We start from the raw sequence: 25,108 nt of genomic DNA on the forward strand, positions 1-25,108 counted from the left end.
CCACCGCTGATGGTTACGGCGGCTGGCCATCGGGATAGCCTCCTGTATGTGTGGGACAAGCAGTCGGGACGCCGCTTTTTGGTTGACACCGGAGCCGAGATCAGTGTCTTATCTCCGACGAGTTACGACACCCGCAACAGAGAACCGGGTCCCACCCTGAGGGCCGCGAACGGCAGCACAGTAAGGACCTACGGCACCTGTACGGTTCACATGGGACTTTACACTGGCCGCCGTAGCCCAACCGCTCCTGGGAGCGGATTTTTTGGGGGCTCACAGCCTACTGGTTGACCTGCCCAGGAAGAGACTGATCCACGCCGAGACCTTTCAAATGTTCTCCCTGGGTGAAGCCCAGTTGCCGGCCCCACACCTCGACTCCATCACGCTGTCCGACAACGACTTCACCAGGGTCCTGGCAGATTTCCCATCGGTTCTGGCACCGCAGTTCACGGCAGCCATACCCAGACATGGGGTACAGCACCACATCCCGACCCAAGGACCACCCCTCCACGCCCACGCACGAAGGCTCCCCCCAGAAAAGCTCCGCCTGGTGAAGGAGGAGTTCAAGTGGATGGAAGAATTGGGGATCATACGGCGGTCTGACAGCCCATGGGCCTCCCCCCTGCACATGATGCCCAAAGCAACAGGGGGCTGGAGACCATGCAGCGACTACTGCAGGCTGAACGAGGCTATGACACCGGACCGCTACCCTGTGCCGCACATTCAGGACTTTGCAGCAAACCTGCACGGCGCATGGATCTTCTCCAAGGTAGACCTCGTCCAGGGATTCCATCAAATCCCAATGCATCCGGACGACATCTCCAAAATGGCACTCATCACCCTGTTGGCCTTTTCGAGTTCCTCTGCATGCCGTTCAGCCTAAAGAATGCCGCACAGACGTTTCAGCGGTTAATGGACGCGGTGGGACGCGACCTGGACTTCGCTTTCATCTATTTGGACGACATCCTCATAGCCAGCAGCAGTCGTCAGGAGCATCTGTCCCACCTCCGTCAACTCTTTGCCCGACTGAGTGAATACGGCCTGACAATCAACCCGGCCAACTGCCAGTTCGGGCTCAACACCATCGACTTCCTGGGCCATAGGATTACTAAAGACGGGGCAACCCCTCTGCCCGACAAGGTAGATGCGGTCCACCATTTCCCCCGACCCAACACAATCAAAGGCCTTCAGGAATTTGTGAGTATGGTGAATTTCTACCACCGCTTCCTCCCTTCAGCTGCCCGAATCATGCGGCCCCTGTTTGCCCTGATGTCGGGTCCAGGCAAGGACGTTACCTGGGATGAGGAGTCTGCCGCCGCTTTCATTAAAACCAAAGAAGCCTTGGCAAACACCGTGATGCTAGTGCACCCCAGAATGGACGTCCCTACCACCCTCACAGTGGACACATCTAACACGGCAGTCGGTGGAGTGCTGGAACAACTCATCGAGGGTCTCTGGCAACCCCTGGCGTTTTTCAGCAAACACCTATGACCACCCGAGCTCAAATACAGTGCTTTTGACTGGAAACTGTTGACGCTATACCTGGCAATCCGGCATTTCAGGTACTTCTTAGAAGGTAGGCCCTTCACCGCGTTCACAGACCACAAGCCGCTTACCTTTGCGTTCACAAAAGCATCCGACCCCTGGTTGTCCCACCAGCAGCGACATCTGTCCTACATCTCCGAATACACGACGGATGTCCGGCATGTCTCGGGAAAGGACAATGTCGTGGCGGACGCCCTCTCCCGCCCTAACATCCAAGCCCTGTCCCAAGGGGTAGACTATGAGGCACTGGCGGAGGCGCAGCAGGCAGACAAGGAGATCCCTAGTTACAGGTCTGCAGTCTCCGGTTTGCAGCTCCAGGACCTCCCCGTAGGCCCAGGTGAGAGGACCCTACTCTGTGATGTCACCACCGGCCAACCCTGCCCTGTCATTCCGGCACCTTGGCGGCGACGCGTTTTCAACTCCATTCACAACTCAGTGCACCCCTCCATCAGGACAACCGTCCGGATGGTAGCCAACAAGTTCGTTTGGCACAGACTCCGCAAGCAGATCAGTGAATGGACCAAAACGTGCATGCACTGCCAAACAGCCAAGGTGCAGCGGCACACCAAAGCCCTGCCGCAGCAGTTCCACCCCACCCACCAGCGTTTCAACCACATTCATGTGGATATCGTGGGCCCCCTGCCAGTGTCACGAGGAGCGTGGCACCTCCTCACTATCGTGGACCGGTTCACAAGATGGCCAGAGGCGGTCCCACTCACCGACACCACCTCCGAATCTTGCGCCCGGGCACTGATTGCCACCTGGGTATCTCGCTTTGGTGTACCGGCCCACATTACCTCTGACAGAGGCGCCCAGTTCACCTCCAGCCTGTGGTCAGCTATGGCCAGCCTTTTGGGGACACAGCTGCACCACACAACTGCCTACCACCCACAGTCGAACGGACTAGTGGAGCGTTTCCACCGTCACCTGAAGTCGGCTCTCATGGCCCGCCTCAAAGGGCCTAACTGGGTGGACGAGCTTCCCTGGGTCCTGCTCGGAATCCGCACGGCGCCCAAAGTGGATCTTCACACCACGTCGGCTGAGTTGGTGTATGGCGCACCCCTGGTCATCCCAGGAGAGTTCATACCAGCCCCAAGGGGGCAAGAGGAAGAACCCGCAGCAGTCCTGGACAGACTACGCGAGAGGCTCGGTAACTTGGCCCCCATACCCACTTCACAGCATGGGCAGAACCCAACCTGCGTACCCAAAGACCTGCAGAACTGTGAGTTTGTGTTTGTCCGAAGGGGTGGGCATCAGCCACCGCTGCAATGGCCCTACGAGGGGCCATTTACGGTGCTCAGGAACAACGGGTCCACGTTCGTGCTGGACATTGGGGGGAGAGAGGAGGTTTTCACAGTGGACTGACTCAAACCGGCCCATGTGGACTTGGTGCAGCCGGTCGAGGTTCAGGCACCGTGGCGCAGAGGCAGACCCAGACTGTGGACATTGGGGGGTATATCGCCGGATCTGGGGGGGCGGTTATGTGGCGACCCACTTCCCAGCGCACTCGAACCGGCTCACAAAGCAGCGCGCGCCGGCATTGAGGCCGGTCCCAAAGAGGGCGCCAGGCCTACTTCACCAGCAAGGGGAAAAGCCCGTGCGCGGGACCGGACTGTGAATATGTGCCCCCTACAGCATTCCCACCCGGGGAGGGCGGGAACAGGAAGGCTTTAAAGAGAGGCCGCGAAGTTTGAATAAACCTCTTTTGCAACTGCAGCTCACCGACTCCGTGTCATTATTTCAGCGTTGCGTGTAGCACACCGCTACACCATGCCCCTGTTGTCATTTAGGCTACATCCACACTAAACCGGATAATTTTGAAAACGCCAGTTTCGTATAAAAACGATAGGCATCCACACTACGTGTTTTTGAAAATATCTCTATCCACACTGAAACGGAGATTTCGGCGAATCTCCTCCTGCTGCGCATGCGCAGGACACATCTACCGAAAACAAGCGACATGTTTGGTGTTGAATCTCGCTGTGAAAGTGCGCGTTTGTGTAGTTACAGACTAGAAAAACTTAAAACGAAGGGCAGCTGTTGGCTCTCGCGCAGGAGAAATTAAAACTAAAAAAAACAGATACTGGAGCGTACGGTGGCAACTGACAGGGAGAGCACAGATTGACCCGGCTGACGACGAACATTGAAAAACTGACTAACTCTAAAGCACCTTGTTAAATGTATAAAACATGTCTGCATCAGTGTTATCTTGTATTTCCATACAATGTGACATTAGGCTGCTGCACATCTATTGTCAGAGAAGTACTTGCATAAATAGGTAAACCACCTGCATACGAGCAAGGACAGAAAACAGGGCAAAGTGAGTATACTTATTTATTCAGTAAGTTATGGGTCAAAGTATCTGGTGAGTACATTTCTAACTCTTCTGGCTTCAGTCTCTTTGCTGTCTGACAGCGTTTTCAAAAGTCTCCGGTTACTCCGTCCACACTGATCTGCCCGAGCAGCGTTTTCAAAAATATCCAGCCTGGAAAGTGTTTCTGAAAAGCTCTGGTTTCGGGGGAGGAAAACGCCGTTTTAGTAGCCTAAGGCTATATCCGCACTACGCCGGATAAATCCGTAACCGAAGCTTTTTCTTTTCGTATTTACCCTCCGTCCACGCTAAAATAGCGTTTTCGTCCCCCGAAACCAGAGTTTTTCAGAAACGTTTTCCAGGGTGGGTTATTTTTGAAAACGCTGCTCAGGCAGATCAGTGTGGACGGAGTAACCGGAGACTTCTGAAAACGCTGTCAGACGGCAGTGCATTATTTCATAGTTTTCTTGAAAGCAACCTAACAATTTCAGAACAGATCCACAACCTGTGGACTCACTTTAGGGGGTCTTTGCATGATAATGAATCTCATAAGAATGGCATATAGGTACTTTGAAAATAAATTCACTTTGATTTGAATTCACTTTGGATAGTGGCAAATATTTTTGTGACATCTGACTTTGGATCATACAGCTTCATCAGTCCTGATTAAGATATGTCTCCTGGAGGAGTTTATATGATCACTGCAAAAATGTACCTCCAGCAGGGTTTCATGCTGAAATGTCGACTGTACTTTTTTCCATAGATGTTGCCTGGCCCGTTGGGTTCCTCCAGCATTTTGTGTAGTTTGCTCGTATTTTCAGTATCAGCAGATTTTCTCTTCTTTACCCTTTAGTTGGGTTTTCTTTTTCAAATATTTAATATTTTGCCTGTTTCTTGAATCTTACAAAATTTCATTAACGACTGTGGAATAGCAATAAAGTTGGGTTTAATCTGATCAATATCTTATTGTGTGTAACTTTGTTGGTACAGTTCTTGTGTTGTAGCAGTGATGACAGTGTCATTTAACACAACCAGTCAGATGAAGTGGATTACTACTAAAGACGGTGAACAGGACTGTTTCACCCTCTGAGGTTCCGGGGTCTCTGGAACGTTTTCCCTGGAGACCTGTGGGATTGGCCATTCGGTAGATTCAAGGCTCAGATGGATTTGGCCTCAGGGTGGAGAGTGAAGGGACTGAGGCCAAAATCGGATCAATCATGAGGTTTGAGGGTCCAAATGGCCTTCTCCTGTTCTAATTACTACTGGTCACAGGAGTACAATCCAACAAGAAACTGTCATCATTCAAAGAAACACTCAAGCGTATTCTCTTGCAAACATCATGAATGTTGTTGCTTTGTGACAGCAGTACAGTTGTAACATGGTTCTCATGACTACGTGCTGTGCTCTCAGTCATGTGACAGGCCTGTCTGTGAATGAGATAGTATTGACATGCTTCATGCTATTACCAGTGTCTCCTCCCCTCTGGGCTAAACAGATGACATCCACACCATGAGTGAAAGCATATTGCTGTATTGTGTGGCACTGATACACACTCTTAAAAGTACCATCTGGTAATTGAAGGCCAGAAGATTGTACTGGCTTCAGAGTGTCACACCTACTAGCCTGGAGATGGGTACTGATAGACAGACAAACTTTATTGATCCCGAGGGAAATTGGGTTTCGTTACAGTCACACCAACCAAGAATAGTGTAGAAAGAAAGCAATATAAAACCATAAATAATTAAATAAAAATAAGTTAATCATGCCAAGTGGAAATAAGTCCAGGACCAGCCTATTGACTCAGGGTGTCTGACACTCCAAGGGAGGAGTTGTAAAGTTTGATGGCCACAGGCAGGAATGACTTCCTATGACTCTCAGTGTTACACCTCGGTGGAATGAATCTCTGGATGAATGTACTCCTGTGCCTAACCAGTACATTATGGAGTGGATGGGAGTCATTGTCCAAGATGGCATGCAACTTGGACAGCCTCCTCTTTTCAGACACCACTGTCAGAGAGTCCAGTTCCACCCCCACAACATCACTGGCCTTACAAATGAGTTTGTTGAATCTGTTGGTGTCTGCTACCCTCAACCTGCTGCCCCAGCACACAACAGCAAACATGATAGCACTGACCACCACAGACTCGTAGAACATCCTCAGCATCGTCCAGCAGATGTTAAAGGACCTCAGTCTCCTCAGGAAATAGAGACGGCTCTGACCCTTCTTGGAGACAGCCTCAGTGTTCTTTGACCAGTCCAGTTTATTGTCCATTCGTATTCCCAGGTATTTGTAATCCTCCTCCATGTCCACACTGACCCTTTGGATGGAAACAGGGGTCACTGGTGCCTTGGCCCTCCTCAGGTCCACCACCAGCTCCTTAGTCTTTTTCACATTAAGCTACAGATGATTCTGCTCACACCATGTGACAAAGTTTCCCACCGTAGCCCTGTACTCAGCCTCATCTCTCTTGCTGATGCATCCAACTATGGCAGAGTCATCAGAAAACTTCTGAAGATGACAAGACTCTGTGTTGTAGCTGAAGTCCGAGGTGTAGATGGTGAAAAGAAAGGGAGACAGGACAGTGATGAGATTGAACTGACGAAAGCATTGCCTTGAGCCTTGGTGGGAAGGCCCATTTGAAGTACAACTGACTTGGTACATTGCTCTGAAGGTGCAGGTGAAGCCAATGAGGATCCACACATCGCACGTTAAGGAAACAGTGTCACAAAGCAGAGAACCGACGGCCAGAAAACCCTTTTTGACAAGGACTGACTATCTAAACTTTCTGATCACTGCTTGTGATAAGTTTAGTGTGTTCTATGCGTCATGACACTAACACACTTGTCATTTTAGTTCTCACAGATTAATGTGTTACCATCTAACCAGTAAGGTTGTTGGTTGTGCTTTAGGGGGCCGACATACATTGAGAAGGTGGGTTGCCATTGAATATACCCCTGAAATGTACAGTTTGATTCTATTTTCTACTTTGATAACCAGACCAGAGCTGTGAAGAGCGTATGAGACTGCACTGTGCACAGAAATGACTTTTGCAGATGAAAATGCTTTGAAGGATGTTATCAACCTTCTTAGAACAGATTGTATAAATCCCCAGCCCTGAGGTTGAGGATCAGAGTGAAGTCTTCTACTGCAACCAGGTGAGCTGGGACTTGATTTGAGTAACAGGAGGAGCAATGTCTATACCACTGATGACTCTCCAAATCACATTAGCGATACTTATCTCCTTCATTCTAAAATGGGACCTTTAGCTTCACCCAGTGATGTGGAATAGTGTTCTTATCTGGCCTACATAGTACCATATTTGTCCCTGCTGCCTAGTCTTGCTGTGCATCCAAACACGCAAAGCTGTGATCGAATTGAATGTGAACATTAGGAAGGGATGGTCCAGTTCTTACTGGGTGGTCAGCAGTGGAATCTTTGGTTGAACCAAAGGAGTGGAGGGGTGGTGCTAACTGCCCTATGTAGTACCATTTACGTACCATCTGCCTGGACCCTTTCTACATACAACCGAATTGAATGTGGATCTCAGGAGGGGGAAGGTACAGGAATAATCCTCATCGAGCAGTCAACAGTGAAAGGGTGGGCAGCTTCAAATTCCATAAGACATAGGAGCAGGGCAAGGCCACTCAGCCCATGGGTCCACTCCACCATTTCATCATGGCTGACCTAACACCTTCCTTCTCACCATATCTCTTGATGCCCGACCAATCAGGAATCCATCAAATTTTGCTTTAAATATACCCATGGACTTAGCATCCACTGCAGCCTGGGGCAGAGCATTCCACAGATTCACCATTCTTGGGGTAAAATACTTGTTCCTTACTTCTGTTCTAAAAGGTCACCCCTCAGTTTTGAGACTGGGCCCTCTAGTTTTGGGTACCTCCACGATAGGAAACATCCTCTCCATATCCACCTTATTTAGTCCTTTCACCACACGGTAGATTTCCACGAGATCCCCACGCATTCTTCTAAGTTCCAGTGAGTACAGGCCCAAATATTGAGGCAGCTGTACTGTAATTACTAGAAAATTCATTGAACTATTAGAAGTCAAGTCAAGTCACTTTTATTGTCATTTTGACCATAACTGCTGGTACAGTGCATAGTAAAAATGAGACGTTTTCCAGGACCATGGTGTTACATGACACAGTACAAAAACTAGACTGAACTACGTAAAAACAACAGAAAAAAAAAACACACAACAACTACACTAGACTACAGACCTACCCAGGACTGCATAAAGTGCACAAAACAGTGTAGGCATTACAATAAATAATAAACAGGACAATAGGGCAAGGTGTCAGGCCAGGTGCTGGGTATTGATATATATTGGAGATTATATCAAAAATTAACCAAGCATAGTAAAGCTACAAGAAATATCAAGTTAAGTAACTATTCTACAGTTTAATCCAACAACTGCCTCTGCTGTGAAGCTTCATTCCTCCTGTCAGTTCATTAACGCCCTACCCATCCCTCCCCAGATGACTACACCTTTCACAAGTCACACCCTTTGTCAGATAGGACGGGGTTGTGCCAACTTTTCATCTGAGAGTGTACAGAGAATTGAAAGTGAAACCATTATTCAGTAGGAATCATTCCTTCCCTCAGACCACTGAGCGAAGCATGTGTTTTAGAAAGGATACCCTGTCAATTAGGAGTAGCATAGAGAACAGGGCTTTTGCAAACAATCAGAACGAGGAATTCAAGCTAGTCTAGTAATTTATCCCTTAACACTCCTCTCTTTTTCCATTCCCAATGCTGGTTCCCATCTCTCTCAAAAAAATGTCTCCACTAACTGTTCTGGCACCCTGGTTCCCATCGCCCTGCAACTCTGGTTTAAACCCCCGCCCCACAGTGCAGCACGAGCAAACCTTCATCCCCCTCCAGTTCAAGTGCAAACCGTCCCTTCTGTACAGGTCCTACCTTTCCTGGAAGACAGCCCAATGATCCTAAAATCTTCAGCCCTCCCTCCTACACTAACTTCTTAGACACACATTAAATTGTACAATCTTTTTTTTGGCCTCATGAGCACTTTGCATGGGGCAATCCTGAGATGACAATCCTGGAGGTCCTGCCCTTTAACACAGCACCCTACTCCCTGGACTCACTTTGCATGGGGCAATCCTGAGATGACAATCCTGGAGGTCCTGCCCTTTAACACAGCACCCTACTCCCTGGACTCACTTTGCAGAACCTTATCTCAATGCCAGCATTACCACGTTGCCAACGATCCATAGGGTCACCATGAGTCAATGGTGACTCGATGGCACTTAACAACAACAACAAATATGGGACCCATGAATCCTCAAGTGCAGATAAACAAAGAGATGAGGATTCCATCTTTCTCCCTGCTCTCAATAATCAAGACTTTATAAACCTCTGCTTTAAATATACCCAATGACTTGGCCTCCACAGCCATCTGTGACAATGGATTCCACAGATTTGCCACCCGCTGGCTAAACAAAGTCTTCTTCATCTTTGTCCTAAAGGGATGTCCCACTATTCCGAGGCTGTGAACTCTGTTCCGATTCCTGCTTGTTGTGATATTTGTTTTAATCTCTTGCCTGAGGGAACTCTGTACAGTGATGGCCCACACAGCAGCCACCTCCATCACAACAGTGAACTGCCCCTGGTGAAACTGTCTCAGGGTTTCAGAGACTGTGCTGTTGAGATTCAATAAGATTTGAGTTGTCCTTTACAGAACAGAAGGGAGGAGTGTGGAAGGTACAGCAAGGCAATGGTTGCAGATAATAGCTGTACGAAGACAGTTTACGGATAGTGTTTAGTCAACACAGGCAAGGAAACTCTTTGAGCAGCATTGCTCCCCTTTCCACTGCATAGGACCAGAGCCTTTTGGCATATCGAGACCAGGATGCAAATGAAGGATTATAGGGTAACATTTAGTTGATTCAGAGAATCAGAGAACATAAGTACATTTATTTTTAAAGAGTGTATTGAAAAGATTGAAAGCGGATGAGCTTAGAGCATTGATCAGTACTTGGAGCTATGATGTTGTGGCCATTACAGAGACTTGATAGCTTAGGGGCGTGAATGGCTAATTAGAGTGCCAGGCTTTAGATGTTTCAGAAAGGACAGGGAGGGAGGCAAAGGAGGTGGAGGTGTGGCACTGTTCATCAGAGGTCATGCCACGGCTGTAGAAAAGGAGGAACTCATGGAGGGATTGCCTACTTTGTCTCTGTGGTGGAAGTTAGAAACAGGAAGGGGTCAATAACTCTACTGGGTGGTTTTTATAGACCAACCAATAGTAACAGGGACATCGAGGAGCAGATAGGGAGACAGATTCTGGAAAGGTGTAATAATAACAGGGTTATCTTTTAAAAGATTCCTGGATAGGTATATGAAGCTTAGAAAAATAGAGGGCTATGGGTAACCCTAGGTAATTCCTAAAGTAAGTACATGTTTGGCACAGCTTTGTGAGTCGAACGGCCTGTATTGTGCTGTAGATTTTCTATGTTTCTCTGTTCCTGTGTTACAGTATACAGCCCTGAGATCTGTCGTCCCCACAGACGGCCATGAAATCAAAAAAAAACATGGAACCAATTTAAAGAAAAACTTCAGTACCCCCCCACACACATATTAAAAAAAAACAAATCACATAAACAACATATTCAGTTCAGCTCCATGTTCACTATCTGCAGGCTGCCCTGATACAAAATTTTCCGAAATAGCAACAAGCTAGTAGTGACCAGAAACCAGCAACACATCATAACATGAACTACAGAGTCCAGCCCACAAACCACGTTGATTAAACCTTGCTCAAGTACCATCACCCGACAGCATCGAGGGAGGGAGAGGGAGGGAGAGAGAGAGAGGGAGAGAGGGAGAGAGAGAGAGAGGGGGAGAGAGAGAGGGGAGAGAGGGAGGGAGAGAGAGAGAGGGAGGGGGAGAGAGAGAGAGAGAGAGAGTGGAGAGAGGGGGGGAGAGAGCGAGGGAGGGGGGAGAGAGAGAGGGAGAGAGAGGGAGAGAGAGAGAGGGGAGATAGAGAGGGGGAGAGAGAGAGCAAGAGAGGGAGAGAGTGAGAGGGAGGGGGAGAGAGTGGGGAGAGAGAGAGAGAGAGGGGAGAGAGAGAGAGGGGGAGAGAGAGAGGGGAGAGAGAGAGAGAGGGAGGGGGAGAGAGAGAGAGAGAGAGACGGTCACACACAGACACCTTCCCCTGCGAGCAGCGAGCAAGAGGCTGGTAGACACGCTGAGCACCCGTTCATTGTCCGCACCCACCTCAATTATTGCAATCTTTCTCAGGACTTTAATCTGGGAGGTCAGTGAGAAATGGAATCGATCACGGGCTCACGCCCCATTTCCGGGCTTCACTTGAAGCATCAAGGAGCACTCTCGAAGACAGCAAAGCACCAGATCGCTCAATCGGCCTGAAAACATACCACCAAAAATGTAGATCACAGGCGCTAAACAACAGATCACAAACTCCAACAGTCAGCCAGTTATTTTACTAAATCAGAAGTATTGTAAACTCTTATGATGTAGATTCTATTTTATTAAAATCTGCATTATCAGAATGTTATTGGTGATTTATTATGCTAATAAGGAATTTGAACATAAACAAAGTTACCAATGGCACCATACCAAGAGAAGAATTTTATTGTTGTTTTTGCAATCAGAGCACATGAGATGGTCCATTGTCCTAATATGCAAAGTGATGGTGGTTTCACACCATGGGAACATTGACATAATCTGTCTGTGACCACTACACCAGCAGTGATCCCCCACAACTGCTCCATGCCCAGCCCTTAGACAATCAGGCAAAGAAGCAGAATAAGGCCATTTGGCCCATCGTGTCTGCTCCACCATTCAATCACGGCTGATCCTTTTTCCCCTCCTCAGCCCCATTTCTGGCATCTACAGCTGCCTGTGATAATAAATTCCACAAGTTCATCATCCTCTGGTTAAAGAAATTTCTCTGCATCTCTGTTTTAAATGGAAGCCCCTCTATCCTGCGGCTGTGCCCTCTTGTCCTAGACTTGCCCACCGTGGGAAACATCCTTTCCACACCTGCTCTGTTTAGGCCTTTCAGCATTTGAAAGGTTTCAATGAGATAGCCCCCAGCCTTCTAAATTCCAGCGAGTACAAACCCAGAGATATCAAACATTCTTCATATGATAATCTTTTTGATCTTGGAATTATCCTTGTGAACCTCCTCTGAACCCTCTCCAATGCCAGCACATCTCTTCTGAGATGAGAGGCCCAAAACTGTTCATAATACTCAACGTGAGGCCTCATCTGTGCCTTATAAAGCCTCAGCATCACATCCCTGCTCTTGTATTCTAGACCTCCTGAAATGAATATTAACATTGCATTTGCTTCCTCATCACCATCTCTACCTGCAAGTTAACCTTTAGGGTCTTCTGCCCAAGGACTCCCAAGTCCCTTTGCACCTCAGATTTTTGGATTTTCTCTCCGTTTAGAAAATAGTCTGCACATTTATTTCTTGTACCGAAGTGCATGACCATGCATTTTCCAACACTGTATTTCATTTGCCTCTCTCTTGCCCATTCTCCTAATCTGTCCAAGTTCTTCTGCAGCCTACCTGTTTCCTCAACATTACCTTCCCTTTCACCACTCTTTGTATCATCTGCAAACTTGGCAACAAGGCCATCTATTCCATCATCTAAATCACTGATATACAGCATAAAAAGAAGTGGTCCCAACACCATCCCCTGCAGAACATCACTAGTCACTGGCAGCCAACCAGACAAGGATCCTTTTATTCCCACTTGCTGCCTCCAGCCTTCTAGTTCTTTATGTTTTGTTCACCAAAAAGTTGAGGCTCAGCACCTCAGACCTCTGTGTGATGAGGAAAGGTTCATTTTGCTCTCCAACTCTTATTGTCTGATCCAGCGCGCCCAGCTCACGGTTCCGGAGAAGCTTTTCCACAATCACAAAAAACATTGTCCTATCCTCCTGCTCTGCCTCATTCCTGGATGTGTTTTAATAGAAGCCCTTTAAACAATAGCAAGAATGAAGTTTGTTTTGTCGGTAGTTCTCAGTGTTTACATTTCCTCATAACTTGACAATTTGTAATCATTGCTACTAGAACCAGTTCTTAAATTGATGTCATCATGTGCTTTAAGCTATTTCCGCATACCTCGTTTACTATAAATTCAAGACCTACTCGGTACCAGAGAGTTAACTGTTCTGGTTACGGTTGCATTCTTCATCTAGCTCCTTGAGAGATCAAGACAAATTCAGGAACGGTATGAGTTTCAACCAGCAGAGCAATGCTGAAGGAAAGGTAAGAATCTGTCAGGGGCATGAAAGCGTCACAAGCTTCCGTGAACTTTCACTCTAGTTCAGTCACACAAGTGCTGAGGTTTGAAGCAGGTTAGAAGCTGGTTGAAGTTGATGGGCATCTGGGGATGAATAAGGGGCTGATAAGCTGCATTATCCAGTGAAAAGTGAACTGTCAGCTAAAGCAGGGGCTCATTACCCCATAGAAGGTGACATGGTTGGAGCTTTTGTAAATGAAGAGACTCGACGGAAAAGACATTTCCATTGGTAAGAATATTGGAAAGGGTCAAACAAGGTGGTGATGCGAATGAGAATGTGGAAGCTGTTCCTCCCCAGGAGACCATGCTCATTCCTTGTCTGTTAGGACACAGTTAGTGCAGTGAGAATGGCTCCAGGGGCTGTGTTTGGTTCTTTGTGTGAGACGTAGAAATTCTGGGAGACCTCTGGCCTCCTGGATAACTTCATTGCACCAGTGGCATCGAGCTGCATCTCCTCAGAGAATGTGTTGAGCAACTGGAGCTGCAGCTCGATGACATTTGGCTCGTACAGGAGACTGAGGAAGTGATGGATAGGAGCTACAGGGAGGTAGTCATTCCTAGGTTGCAAGAGGCAGGTGACTGTCAGGAGAAGGATGGGAAATGGGCTGTCTATGTAGAGTACCCGCAGATTATCCCTGGGGCTGTTCCTCTCAATAATAGGTATATCACTTTGGATACTGTTGATGGGGACAAACTCCGGTGGGAGTCATAGTAACTGGGTCTCTAACGGAGTCTGGTGCTGTGACTCAGAAGAGAAGAGAGGTGCAGAGGACTGCAATATGACTGTGGACATGAGATAGCCGCCCAGATGGCACATTGCCTCCCAGGTACCCCAGTCAGGGATGTCTTGGATCAGGTCCACAGCATTCTTTTTTTTGTAACTTTTTTTATTGAAGTTTATCATCAAACAAACATTTCCATAAGATGTATTTCAGACATTGTACATATATATCATATAATCATATATATCACAAATCTCCACAAAGTATTTATCTGAGGTATACACTTATAGAAAAGGGCAGAAAGAAAAAACAAGAAAAAAGAAAAAACTATGTACAAGTAGGGAGTGATCTTTTTTTTTACAACAGATTCATTGATTTGTGAGAATAAAATCAGGCCTATGAGGCATTATGTAGTTAAACCATTTTTTCCAGTATGAATCAAATTGTTCCAGCTTATGATTAACAGATGCTGTTATCTTCTCCATTTTGTAAATGTCCATTGTAATTTCCATCCATGTATTTAAAGTTGGGCTCTCCTGTGATAACTATTTCCTAGTAAGAGTCTTTTTACCAGCCACCAACAGTATATTCATTAAATATTTATCTCTTTTCAACCATTCTTGAGGTATATATCCAAAATATATGGTCTTACTCTCCAAGAGTATTTCACATTTAAAGATGTCTTGCAGGGCATTGTGTATCCCCCTCCAATATTTTTTGATAACAGGGCAGTCCCAAAAAATATGATAATGATTTGCATTTTGATTTCCACAATTTCTCCAGCAAACAGGGAGGTTACTATCATAATGGGATTTCTGAGAGGGTGTAATAAAATATCTTATCAAGTTTTTCCATCCAAACTCCCTCCATTTCTGTGAACTGGTACACTTCCATTGATATCTCCATATTGTTGTCCATTCTTCCTCAGATATAATTATCCCTCCTTCCTTCTCCCATTTTGTTTTAATGTATGAAGTTGAATGTGTTTTAAGATTTGACAACCCCTTATACATGCTTGAAATGATTCTACTACCATTATCTAAATTATATGCTTTTCTAAAGAGCTCTATCAAGCATGTATTTGCCTTGGAGGTCCACAGCATTCTAGAGTGGGAGAGTGAGCAGCCAGAAGTCTTTGTACTGTTACGTACCCCATAACTGGGCTGTCAAACCAGCAGAAATGGAACACTCGTTGGAGTCTGTAATTACTAGAAACTGATAATGTTTATTAGTAAATTAATACAGTACACTAAATGCAAGGATACAAATGTAACAGGTTAGCAATGATAATATACACAGAAATATGGGAATAGGAATCAGCCAAGCTCTATCGAAGTCTAGGGGTAAATGATCAATTTTCAAGTGAAGCAGAGTTCAGTTTAGTTTAGTGTAGTTCAAGGTAGTTGTTGTGGGAGAGAGAGAGAGAGAGAGAGAGAGAGAGAGAGAGAGAGAGAGAGAGAGAGATATATATATATATATATATATATATATATATGAAATTTCAGGCAAAACTTCCGTGGTCTTCTTGTCCCATTGTGGTCACCGACTGTGACCCCTCCGTTCCAGATGTGACCGTTCTTCCGTGGTGAACCCGTCACCCAGCCAAGGGTGGACACACAACAGGTCCCCACCGGTCGTACCTTTACACCCTGTGAGCCTCTGGCTGATTCCCGCGAATCAGTCCTCCAAACTCCCACCAACTTGTGGGGGCACAATGCTCTCTCCAGGGTCTCGTGGCATGTCTGCCTGCGTCTTAGCAAACCCGCTATTTTATCCCCCCCCCCCCCCCAATGGGGTATCAACTGTCCATCAAACTTCACCACTTCCTTTTGTCTCAGCAGGAGTGTTAATGAGCAGTTCATGTTCAAATCAAATGTGTGTGAATTATGTATCTCTCTCTCTCTCTCTCTCTCTCTCTCTCTCTCTCTCTCTCGTTATCTCTCTCTTATTAGCATTTTGAATGGCTCTCCCTTATCTCTCTCTCTCTCTCTCTCTCTCTCTCTCTCTCTCTCTCTCTCTCGTCATCTCTCTCTCATTAGCAGCATCCGTTCTGCAGTTCTGCTTGGCTTCACACATAACAGTACATATTGGCATCAATGGTGTAGGTCTGAAAAGAAAGGAGGTCTTCAAGAGAGATTTTAGGGACCTAGGTAGAGAGCTGAGTAACAGGGCCTCCAGGATAGTAATCTCAGGATTGCTGCCAGTGCCACATGCTAGTGAGGGTAAGAATAGGATGATTTGACAAATGAATGCATGGCTGAGTAACTGGTGAGGGGGCAGGGATTCAGGAATATGGATCATTGGGACCTCTTCTGAGTTGAATGAAAAGGATGTGGTTTTCGGGTAATTGCAGGCATGTGTGAGCATGGTTTCCACAAGGGAAATCTTGCATGACAAACCTGTTGGAATTCTTTGAGTGTCACGTACCCCGTGACCGGGTTAAAGAACCAGCAGAAATGGAAACCACATTGGAGTCTGGTATTACTGTTAACTAGGAGTGTTTATTAGTAACTACGCAATACAGTACATTAAATGCAAATATCTTAAACAGGTTAGCAATGATATATTTATATATACATAGGTGTGGAAATAGGAACAAAACTAGGCTCTTTCAAACCAAGGGGTGAATGAATATAGTGTTACGATGATGAAGAGAATTCAGTTCAGTTTGAGGTAGTTAGTTGAGTCACATTGGAGAGAGAGAGGTGAGAGGTGAGCTGATGCTGTCAATCTTCCCGTTGTCTTCTGAAATTCTGTTGTGGTCACTGACTGTGACCATAACACGTACATCCATTCTTCAGTGATGGAATTATCACCCAGGCGAGGGTGGACACACAAATAATTCCCCACCGGTCGCACCTTTTCACACTGCGTGAGCCACTGATCAATTTCCCTGAATTGATCCTCCAAAAACCCCACCTGCCTGTGGGTGCAACAAAGCTCGTTCAGCATCCGAAACCGTGTGTGTCATGGTGTCCCAGTGGACCTGGTTTTTATGTCCACATGTTGGACACCAGCTGTCCATCAACCTGCTCCGCCCTCCTCTCTCTGCAGGAACTTTAACAAGCAGGCAAATGTCCTTGTGGAAAGGTAAACAACTTTCAGAGAGACCATAACATCAATCTTTCGAGCAGTTTCTGTCTCTCTCCCCCTCTCTCTCTCACTGCATTGGACACCTCCCTCTCTCTCTCTTAATAGCAGCACAGTTCATAGGGTCAATTCTGGACCCCATTCCAAACTAGGGTTATTTCTGAACCCTGTCACAGAAGAAATAACAAGCTGGATAGACAAAGGAAAATCAGTGAATGTTATGTCCTTGGGTTTTTCGAAGGCCTTGGCAAGATGCCACACATAAGGCTGCTTAACAAGTTAGGAGCTCATGGTATTACAAGAAAGGCACAAGCATGGTTAGAGCATTGGTTGATTGGCAGGAGGCAAAGAGTGAGAATAATGGGAACCTTTTCTGGTTGGCTGCCTATAATTCCCTGATTATTTTTAGAGCCTTTCTTAAACAGCAGAACAACATTTACTATCCTTGTGAGCTGTTTTGGGCCCCTTTTTTAGAAAAAATGTTCTGACGTTGGAGTCGGTTCAAAGGAGGTTCACAAAAATGATTCTAGGATTGAATGTCTTGTCATATGATGAGCGTTTGATGGCATTGGGCCTCCACTCTCTAGAATTTACAAGAATGAAGGGTGATCTAACTGAAACCTATCGAAAGAGGAACGGCTTTGATTAAGTGGATGTGAAAAGGATGATTCCTATGGTGGGCGAGTCTAGGACCAGAAGATGCTGCCTGAGAATAGACAGGCATCCTTTTAGAATGGAGTTGAGGAGGGATTTCTTTAGCCAGAGAGTGGCAAATCTATGGAATTCTTTGCCACAGAATGCTGTGGAAGCTGACTTTAAGGATAGTTCAGGCAAAGGTTGAAAAATTATTGATTAGTCAGGGCATGAAGGGTTAAAGGAGAAGGCAGTTGATTAGGGCTGAGAGGGAAATGGATCAGCCATGATGAAATGGGGGAGCAGACTTGATGGGCTAAATGGCCATATATCTGCTCCTAAATCTTGTGGTCTTAAGTTGGGGATGAATTGATAGTGATGGTCAGGGCTGTATCCATCACTTTCTGTAGACATCTCCATTGCTGGGCTCCATGTCAGTCCATGATGTAACCAGATAGAATACTCTCCACTGTGCATCTATAGAAGTTCATCAAAATTTGAGATGACAAGCCAAACCTAGTTCAAGTTTATTGTCATTCAACCATAATAAATTTCTGTGCAAACCTCTAAGAAAGTAGAGGCACTATTGTGCCACCTTTCTGATGGTACTGACATGCTTGTCCCTGGGCGGGTCCTCTGATATGACAGTGCCATGGAATTTAAAGCTACTGACCCTCTCCACCTCAGATCCTCCGATGAGGAGTTACTCATGGAACTACAGCTATGATAAGGCACTTCCACCTATGATAATTACTTCTGTGGTTTTGCTGACATTCAGTCAGAGGTTGTTGTTATAGCATTACAAGACCATAAGACACTGGAACAGAATTAGGCCATTCAGCCCATCGAGTCTGCTCCACCATTCCATCATGACTGATCCTGGATCCCACTCAACCCCATACACCTGCCTATTCACCATATTCTTTTATACACTGACCGATGAAGAATGATCAACTTCCACCTTACATATATGTCTTGATTTGGACTCCACCGCAGACTGTGGCAGAGTATTCCACAGATTTACTACTCTCTAGTTAAATAAATTCCTCCCTACCTCTGGTCTAAAGGGTTGCACCTCAATTCTGAGGCTGTGTCCTCTAGTTCTAGACATCTTCACTATAGGAAACATTCTCTCCACATCCACCTGATCTAGTCCTTTCAACATTAGGTCAGTTTCAAATGTTCTTCTGAATTCCAGTGAGTACAGGTCAAAGATGCCAAATACTCCTCATATGTTAACCCCTTCATTCCTGGAATCATTCTTGCGAACATCCTCTGGGTGGTTTCCAACGATGACACATTCTTTCTGAGATACGGGGCCCAAAACTGTGGACAATACTCCAAGTGTGGCTTGACTAGTGTCTCATAAACCCTCAGCATTATCTCCTTGCTTTTATATTCTATTCCCCTTGAAATAAATGCCAACATTGCATTTGTCTTCTTTACCACAGACTCAACTTGTAAATGAATCTTCTGAGAGTCTTACGTGAGGAATAAGTCCCTCTGCACCTTTGATGTATGAAACTTCTCCCCATTTTACCAAAATGCATTATCACACATTTCCCAACACTGCATTCCATCTGCCACTATTATGCCCATTCTTCCAATTTGTCCTGCTGCAATCACATTGCTTCCTCAACACTACCTACCCCTCTGCCTATCTTCTTATCATCAGCAAACTTTGCCACAAAGCCATCAGTTCCATTATCTAAATCATTGACAAACAATGTGAAAAGCAGCGGTTTCAATACTGACCCCTGATAAACATCAGTAGCCACCAGCAGCCAACCAGAAAAGTCCCCTTTTATTCCCACTCGCTGCCTCCTACCTGTCAGCCATTCCTCTATCCATGCCAGTATCTTTCCTGTAACACCATAGGATATTATAGTTAAACAGTCTCACATGAAGAACCTTATCAAATGCCTTCTGAAAATCCAAATAAATGACATCCCCTGCCTCACCTTTGTTCACCCTGCTTGTTACCTCCTCCAAGAACTCTGACAGATTTGTTAGGCAGGATTTCCCTTTACAGAAACCATGCTGACTTTGACTTATTTTATCATTCGTCTCCAAGCACCTCAAAATCTCATCCTTAATAACAGACTCAAACACTTTCCTAACCACTGAGGTTAGACTAACTGGTCTATAATTTCCTTTCTTTTGTCTTCCTCCCTTCTTGAAAAGTGGAGTGACATTTGCATTCTTCCAGTCCAGCCAGAACCATGCCAGAATCAAGAGGTTCTTGAAAGATCATGACCAATGCATCTGTTAACTCTTCAGCAACCTCTTTCAGGACTCTGGGATGTAGTCCATCTGGCCCAGGTGACTTATCCACCTTAAGACCTTTGAGTTTGCCTAGCACTTTTTCCTATGTAATAGCAATAGCACTCACTCCTGCTCCCTGACACTCACAGACCTCTGGCACACTGCTAGTGTCTTCCACAGTGAAGACAGATGTGAAGTACCCATTAAGTTCATCTGCCGTTTTTTGTCCCGCATTGCTATCTCACCACCTTGCCCTGCCATTTGTCAGAGAGGCAACCAACTTCAATCACCCTCTGGCTTCTTGAATGAAACTAATGTCCAATCCAATTTTTTTGCCTCATCCTGAATGTCAAGCGACTGATCGTTCTTGAACAACCTCCCATTCAGGACTTTGTCAAAGGTATTGTTAAATCCATGTAGACAACATCTATTGCCTTGCCTTCATCAACTTTCCTGGTAACTTCCTCAAAGAAATCTACAAGATTGGTTAGAAATGACCCTCCATGCACAAAGCCACGTTGAATATTCCCAATCAGTCCCTTTCTATTCAATTACTTGTACATCCAGTTCCTTAGAATAGCTTCCAATAACTTTCTCACTACAGATGTTAGGCTCACTGGTTTATTTAGGGGAATAAAACACAATATACAATTGGTCAGGCATTGTCTTTGACAGAGGGATAGAAAGCTGCCTTGTGATGTGAGCTGAGACCTTTCAATTCCCCCACAGGTGTTCAACGACCCGATCCACGGCCACATTGAGATGCATCCACTGCTCGTCGACATCATAGACACGCCGCAGTTCCAGCGTCTCCGCTTCATTAAGCAGCTCGGGGGGGCATACTTTGTGTATCCCGGGGCCTCCCACAACAGATTCGAGCACTCCATCGGGTAAGGACTCAGGGAGAATCCAGCACCCCATCGGGTAAGAATTTAGGGAGATTCGATTACACCATCGGGTAAGGATTTAGGGAGATTTGAGCACTTCATTGGTTAAGGATTCGCAGAGATTTGAGCATCCTATCAGGTAAGGACTCAGGAGATTTGAGCACCCATCGGGTAATGACTCGGGAGATTCGAGCACCCATCGGGTAAGAACTCAGGGAGATTTGAGTACCCCATCACGTAAGGGTTCGGGGAGATTCAAGCAACCCATTGGGTAAGGACACCCCAGGAATTTAGCTTGGTCAGTTGATGAGTTGTCACACGTAGGTCTTCCATCTAAAGCAAAGTGCGTCGATAGGTGATTCCTGAAGGGGGAAGGATGAATTAAAGAGCTGGAAGTTCCCACCTATCACCTTGTGGTTCTGTCTCCCCTCCCCACACCTTTTAAATCTGCTCCTCAGCTTTTCTGTTCCCTAGTCCTGCCGATGATTTTTGGTCCGAAGCGTCGACTGTACATTTTTCCGTAGATGCTGCCTGGCCTAATGAGTTCCTCCAGCATTTTGTGCGTGTTGCTTGGATTTCCAGCATCTACAGGTTTTCTCTTGTTTGAGGGTAGCCGGGAAGGTCCAACCCCGGTAAGATAGCGGACGTGCCTACGCCAGCAGTTGAAGCCAGTTCTGGCGGGCTGGGCAGATAAGATCAATTACAAGATCCAACAGCCAAGAAGGCGGTGCTGCAACGCCTCATGGAGAGCGAAGGGCACGACACGGGCAAAAGGTGACACGGCTATCCATCCACCGCAGCTGAGAAAGTCTCCAGTCGTAACGATCTTTCATACCATTGGACCAGGATTATTGAGGCCAAGAGAGTGGAACTGTCCCAGGGCAATGGCTCTTTTACTGTAAAACTGTTCCCAAACAGGTTACATCATCGTCAGAAGCAATGGACAACCAACACATCCGTGAAATGCTCTAACAGAACTCTGAAGTAATATGATGTGAATTCCTTGATTGTGATGTTGACTGTGTGAGAATGCATTCTCTGTCAGGCAGACAGTGACCCGTATTACTGAGTGGGACGGAGGCCACGGGACAGTGTGAAGCAAAGTGGTGATCACCAGGTAAAATGCAGAACTGAGATCGGAGCAGAGAAGGCGAGACTGAACCAAGCTGTGTGTCGACACTGTGTTTATGAACATCCCCCTTTCAATGGACCTCTAACCTGGAGAGAATTGAAGCTGGTTCTCATTAACGTCCCTCCCTTAACCACTTCCTCTGACAGTTTATGCCATCTATCAACCACATTCTTAGTGAGGAAGACTGCCACTCAGATTCCTATTAAAGCTCCCCCCTCTCACCTTAAACCCATGCCTCAAGACAATGCATTTACCCTGCCTGTGCCCCTCCTGGTTTATACACCTCTATAAGATCACCCTTATTCTTCTTTCCTCCCATGAGTAAAGTCCCAACCTGTTCAACATCTCACCATAATCATTGGTATTAGTAAACAGCAGAGACTATGACAAGGCAATTATTAGCATCTATACTTGTATCAAGTATGGACATTTAGGGTAAATGGTATTTGAAAGCAGTTTGTGTGTCTGTATTTGATGGCTGTCTCTTTGCCCTGCAGTGTGGCTCATCTGGCAGGAGAACTGGTGAAAGTCCTGGCTAGGCGCCAACCAGAACTTCAGGTTGATGATCGGGATATCCTGTGTGTTCAGATCGCTGGACTCTGCCATGATCTAGGTGAGGGGGCAGCTGTGTAGAGGCCGATGTACCTCGCAGGTGAAGGCACTACAGGAGCATGGGAGCAGTTGGTGGGACAGCAACCTCCCTTTTATAGTTTTGCAAAGTTTGGGCTATTTGTTGACTTCAGAGATTGGGCTCAGTGCAAAGAGGGATGTCTCGGAGAAAGACTTCAAACCCAGCTCCTGGTCTCCAAGGAATGACGGTGCAGGTCACAGTAATCGAGGCAGTGATTTGCTGGAAGTGTATTGCTCTTTCAGGGTGACCTTATGCTGATGAGATTTTAATCCTGAGTCCTTCTCTGTCCCTTCTGTTCAATTAAGAGTCTTTCCACTGTAACACTGATGTTTCATTTCCCAGGTCATGGACCATTTTCACACTTGTTTGATGGACAATTTATCTCCGAAATGCGGCAAGATCTGAAATGGAAGGTAACTCTCTCCGTATGCTTTGAGTAACGGTGTGTATTAGCAGAGATGAGGCAGTGGGTTAGGTACCAGAATCCCATCAATGCAGACCTTGTTTTTAGGGAGATTCACTCAGAGTGGAGCGGCAGATTTCCAGTGAAGGGAATGTCACAACGACTCTTCTACCACTTCTGGGGTACCACACAATGGTTTCTGGATTTACAGAGGATGGTCCAAAGAAACAAATCTGTGGGGGAAAAATGCGTTGTTAATGAGAGAGGTCAGAGGAGAATGGCCAGATTGGTTCATGCTGACAGGAAGGCATCAGTAACTCAAATAGCCACACTATAGAAGAGCATCTCTGAATGGCACAGGATGTCAAACCTTAAAGTAGATGGGTTAAAACAGCAAAAGACCACAAACATACACTGAATGGCCACATAATTAAGTATCTAATAAAGTGGTCACTGAGTGTATATCCGCGTCCCATGCATTCTGAGTGAGATGTCTCAACCCAGCTTCCAACGGGTATGGCTCAGTGATATAGAACTGCTTGTGCCATGTGGAAGAAATGGTAACATGAAGGTTGGTTACATGGCAAGAAATCCAAAGGTTCACAGTGGTAGGCCAATTTGAAGTGGATCAGATCTGGGACAGAAAGCCATGGTCATGATGCTCAGAGCCTGGTCCATTTGTGACTCTGGAGTTGCAGCCATGTTGTTGTCTATTGCCCTCTGGAGCAGTCAGCCTTAGTCTTGGCCGTCCCTGAAGCAGACAGCTGTGGTTAGAGGTGGTGTTTACCATCTGTTGCTGGAATAAGATCTGGGCAATAAGATGGTTTTCTTGAACGTGGGGTGACAGCTGGACTGTGTGGTGAAGGAGGCATTTCACACACCCGCCTCCATCATTCAGGGATTTGAGTATAGCCGTTGGACATGTTGTGCAACATGTTGGTGAGGCCATATTGGGAATGTTGTGTTCAGTTTTCGTCAACCTGGTCTCAGAATAAATGCCTCTAAGATTACAAGGATGTCACTGTGACTTGAGAGATTGAGAGAGGCTGAGCAGATTGGGACTTTATTGATTAAAGGACAGGCGAAAAGGGGCTGATCATACAGAGGTGTATAAGATCATAGTAGCATAGTTAGGGTGAATTGAAGAACTAGACGGCATGGGTTAAGGTGACAGGAGAGAGGTTTCATAGAAACTTGGGCAACTGCTTTTTACACAGAGAGAGGCATGTATGTACAATGAGCTGATAGAGAAAGTGGTTGAGGAAGGAACAATTTAATAAGTTCCAAAAGATAGTTGTACATGTAGATGGATGGGACAGGTTTAGAAGATTATGGGCCAAATACTGACAAATGGGAATTGCTATTATGGCCATCTTGGTCAGCATGGAGCAGTTGGGCCAAGCAGGTCGGGCAGCATCCGTGGAAACAAACAGTCAACGTTTTGGGCTGAGACCCTTAGTCAGGACTGAAGAAAGAGGGGGCAGGGGCCATATAAAGAGGGTGGGGAGAGGGTGGAAAACCAATCAGAGGAAAGATCAAGGGGTGGGGGAGGGGAAGCAGGGAGGGGATAGGCAGGAGAGGTGAAGAAGGATTCTAAGGGGGAAGCACTATGGGTAGTAGAAGAAGGCAGAATCATGAGAGAGCTGATAGGCAGCTAGAAGAGGAGGCAGAGTGAAAGTAGGATGGGGGAAGGGAGAGGGAGGGAATTACCGGAAGTTGGAGAATTCGATGTTCATACCAAGGGGCTGGAGACTACCCAGATGGTTTATGAGGTGTTGCTCCTCCAACCTGAGTTTGGCCTCATCATGGTATTAGAGGAGGCCATGTATGGACATATCCGAATGGGAATATGAAGGAGAGTTGAAGTGGGTGGTAACCGGGAGATCCTGTCTGTTGTGGCGGACGGAGTGGAAGTGCTCGACGAAGTGGTCCCCCAATATGCGTCAGGTCTCGCCGATGTAGGGGAGGCCGCACCGGGAGCACCGGATGCAATAGATTACCCCAACAGACTCACAAGTGAAGTGTTGCCTCACCTGGAAGGACTGTTTGGGGCCCTGAATGGTGGTAAGAGAGGAGGTGTAGGGACAGGTGTAGCACTTATGCTTGCAAGAACATCGAATATTTTTTCCCCTTACATTCCTTCTTCACCTCTCCTGCCTATCCCCTCCCTGCTTCCC

The 25,108-nt window shown here is 46.4% G+C and overlaps 1 protein-coding gene across 1 annotated transcript in view; it reads left to right on the forward strand.

The window, feature by feature from the left end:
* The first annotated feature begins 12,997 nt into the window (after positions 1-12,997).
* Positions 12,998-25,108, forward strand: part of LOC140736211 (deoxynucleoside triphosphate triphosphohydrolase SAMHD1-like) — a 44,780-nt gene continuing 32,669 nt past the window's right edge. Inside the window, exons 1-4 of the mRNA XM_073062122.1 lie at positions 12,998-13,134; positions 20,608-20,768; positions 22,395-22,510; positions 22,871-22,941. Of these exons, the coding sequence (XP_072918223.1) occupies positions 13,099-13,134; positions 20,608-20,768; positions 22,395-22,510; positions 22,871-22,941 (384 nt within the window). The 5' untranslated portion in view covers positions 12,998-13,098. The remainder of the gene's footprint in view (positions 13,135-20,607; positions 20,769-22,394; positions 22,511-22,870; positions 22,942-25,108) is intronic.

Source organism: Hemitrygon akajei, chromosome 11, assembly GCF_048418815.1.
Source record: "Hemitrygon akajei chromosome 11, sHemAka1.3, whole genome shotgun sequence".
NCBI classification, from domain to species: Eukaryota; Metazoa; Chordata; class Chondrichthyes; order Myliobatiformes; family Dasyatidae; genus Hemitrygon; species Hemitrygon akajei.